The sequence below is a fragment of the Verticillium alfalfae genome, genomic scaffold (genome assembly GCF_000150825.1).
Source record: "Verticillium alfalfae VaMs.102 supercont1.1 genomic scaffold, whole genome shotgun sequence".
Taxonomy (NCBI): domain Eukaryota; kingdom Fungi; phylum Ascomycota; class Sordariomycetes; order Glomerellales; family Plectosphaerellaceae; genus Verticillium; species Verticillium alfalfae.
Window position 1 is genome coordinate 4,282,076 of NW_003315038.1, and position 3,271 is coordinate 4,285,346.

General features: G+C 58.4%; 2 protein-coding genes across 2 annotated transcripts in view; one reads left to right on the forward strand and one right to left on the reverse strand.

Annotated features, from left to right (window-relative positions):
- VDBG_01301 (conserved hypothetical protein) overlaps positions 1–719 on the reverse strand; it is a gene marked incomplete at both ends in the record, with an annotated part of 2,084 nt that extends 1,365 nt beyond the window's left edge. The window contains one exon of the mRNA XM_003009572.1: positions 106–719. Coding sequence (XP_003009618.1) covers positions 106–719 — 614 coding nt within the window. The remainder of the gene's footprint in view (positions 1–105) is intronic.
- A 579-nt stretch (positions 720–1,298) lies between these two features.
- Positions 1,299–3,271, forward strand: part of VDBG_01302 (DNA-directed RNA polymerase) — a gene marked incomplete at both ends in the record, with an annotated part of 4,265 nt that continues 2,292 nt past the window's right edge. Inside the window, one exon of the mRNA XM_003009573.1 lies at positions 1,299–3,245. Coding sequence (XP_003009619.1) covers positions 1,299–3,245 — 1,947 coding nt within the window. The remainder of the gene's footprint in view (positions 3,246–3,271) is intronic.

The window sequence follows — 3,271 nt, forward strand, 5'->3', positions numbered from 1 at the left end:
GGCCGCTGGTGCCCCATGAGTTTCGCCCTTCTTTCCAGTCTGCGCAGCTTTGTCTTCAGCTCGCCAGGTCCAATAAGGCCCGCGGCGCTGGCGTCGATCTTGTACTTGTTACGCAACCACTTGACCAGTCGGCTGGACGAGACGTGAAGGTGGCGTTCGCCTCGCGCGGTACCAAAGAGCATAAGGAGGTTGGGGCCCAGCGCTGGCGGGGGATCCATTTCACGAAGGTCGAGAAGTTCCAGGTCGTCGAGGCCCATCTCCTCGTAGGCAAATTTCATCATGTGCTCGAGGATTGGGGGCGCGCCATCGGGGACTGTGGGGAGGGTAGGGACATGCTGCGTGGGCGCATGAACGGGCGCATCAACCTGGAGATACCATGGCGTTTCGGAGCTTGCTTCGGCCGTCTTGTCGCCAGCGCTGGCGTCGGCCTCGGCGATGGAGGCAGCTTCCAACGCATCGATCGCATCTCCCAAGGCGCTGTGTTCCTCTGTCGTGATATCAGGCTTCTCCTGGAGCTCAGGGTCTGTATCTTTGGCTTGAAGAGCGCCTCCCGTGCGGGCGGATGTGAAGGATCGGGTCGCTGGCACAGAGCTGCGGATGATTCGAGATGGAGCTGCCTGTGATCGAAGAGCAGGTCGAGACGCCGAGGCCACAGCCCTCAGAGCGGCTATCCTGCATTGGAGGCAGCCTAGTGCCGCCATTGCCGGTCGAGACGCCATTGTAGGGGTAGCAGGTAGTCCTTAGATGGAAAGGTGATGGCTTCGATGTCTTGAGATGCAAAGCATGCCTAATCAGGCACATCGAAAAATGGAAGCTTGTAGTACGGCGGACTCTTGCAGCCAAAAGGAGGCTCCAACGCCACTGAGAACCTAAAGTCCTGGTTTGTCCCACTTTTCCGCGTCTTCGCGTTCCGTTAGGCACTGTGGCAGGCACGAGAGCACGTGACCTAATTGTGATACAATCGCAATTGGCCAGTCACAGTTACAAGTGGGTCGTAGCACCCCGGTAGCCAAGGGCAAAAATTTCGGGGAGCTCAGCGTCGACTCCTTATCGACCAGAGAGAGTCTTAGACGATTGCCTCTTGCCTCTGTTCCCCCATCGCCGTTCACCACCTGCGACACGTCCCAGCGCAATAGACGTCCACATTCCCTCCCATCCAGCATTAGATCTTTAATTATCTGCCTTTCTCATCCCATGTATTCGTTTGTTTTTTGATTCTTCGACATTGCGCCAGCTCACTGAGCTACTCCAGTCCTTCCGAATCCCTCCCTATCGCGTGCACTAGCAAAGTCGTCAAGATGCTCATGCGATCAGGCAGAAGACACCTCAGCCTTCATCACGCTGCCACATTACGGCCATCCCAACCTCTCACAAAATGCATTGGTGCAAGCACAAATCTGGCATGCTCCAGTAGGAGAAGCCTCGTCACGAAATCTGAGTTGCGGATCTTCAAGAGGAGGCGAAGCTTCGGCGCCGCCGCAGGATTTTCCCAGGGACGCACTCTGGCCACCGCAATGGACGATGTCCCCCTCACCGAACCATCCTCCTTTGGCGGCATGAAGGCCGCAGCGATGCCCACCTATCCTTCGATGATCAACCGACCCAGATACCACGACCTCCGCGCCTTTGACCCCTCTTCGCCCTTGCGGGTTCAGGAGGCCACGGCCCCTATTCCCCGAGCCCGAACAAGTCTCACAGGCGTCCCTGGTGACGTAGATGAGATGATCGCCATCTTCGACGCCTGCCTCCGAGTCGACAACCTAGAACGTGCTGGTCTCGTCCTCAAGCGTCTCAGTGCAGTGGAGGGCGTACCGAGCCAGGAGCTCATGATTCTTGGCAACCAGTTCCTGCGAGCCTCGCTCGAGCAGCTGCGCTCACATCCTGACAGGAAACAAGCCGGAGATCTGCACAAGTGGTACGAGCTGTTCGTTCGTGGCAAGGGTCTGCCTCAGACCGCCGAGACCGTGGCATGCATGCTGAAGGCTTCTCTGCTCTCCGAACACCAGCCCGACAGGCTCGACCGACTGGTGCTGCGTTACATGAGCATGGCACCGGGCGAGGCTGGTCTGCGGGTCTTGTCGATGGCCGATATTTTGAATGATCAAGATCTTGCCACTATCACAGAAGTCTGCCCAACCTACAACCTCGCCCCCGAAGAGCCCTCTGCGGCAGTCGAGGAAGCCGAGGAACAGGCCACCCAGCCCACTCGCCTCCCGCCTCAGCTTCTTGGCGAGCTTCCCGAAGTGCTGGCCACCCCCCAAAAGGGATTCGGTCTCAAGACTCTCAAGCAAACTCTCACTCTTTTCGACAAGATGCCTCAGGACTGCGATATCTCGACCCTCTCCTATGAGCAACAACGCGAGATTCAGGCCCGGCTGGAACGTGACTGTATCGACGCCGCTGTCGAGCGATGGCGCGAGGAGAACGAATCGCTGAAGAAGATGGGTCTCAACAGCTCCGTGTCCGCCGCTTCTTTGAACTCGCGTCTTTACGACTGGCAGCTCGCCCTGGAAGCTCGCCTGACCGACGAGATGCGCAAGGTTGAACTGGCCGAGGCCAAGCCCAGGAAGACCCCCGAAGACTACGATCGTTGTACATACGGCCCTTTCCTCCGACTCTCCACCCCCAGCCGCTTGGCCGCGGTAACAATTCTCGGCACCCTCAGCTCCACGGCTATCCTTGGTGTCGACAAGGGCATGCCCCTCTCGGCAGCTCTGAGCAGCCTCGCGAAGCTGGCTGAGGAGGATATCCGCGCGCAAATGACCGTCAAGAACAGCAAGACGAAGACGAACAAGTCGAAGCGGAGGCGGGTTGTGCAGGTCGCCAGCAAGTCGTCAAAGCTAGATGCGGTGCGCGCTGAGCTCGGCGCCGAGGGCGAAGTCAAGCCGCTAGCCAAGGACACCGAGCCAAGGGCAGACACACCGTGGCCTGTTGCCGTCAAGGCCAAGGTTGCTGCCGCTCTTCTCTCCGCTCTGATCGATACGGCCAAGATCAAGGTCGTCAAGGAACACCCCGAGACCAAGACGCTCATCAGTCAATACCAGCCGGCCTTCTCGCACGCCACCCAACTCCGCCGTGGTAAGAAGATCGGCATGGTCCTGCTCAACAAGGAGCTCGTCAACATTATGAAGCGCGAGCCACAAGGCGATTTCCTCGCCAAGCACTTGCCCATGGTTGTCAAGCCCGAACCGTGGTCCAAATTCGACAAGGGTGGCTTTCTTGAGAGCACGAGTAACCTCGTCCGCGTCAAGCACGGTGACAAAGATCAGAG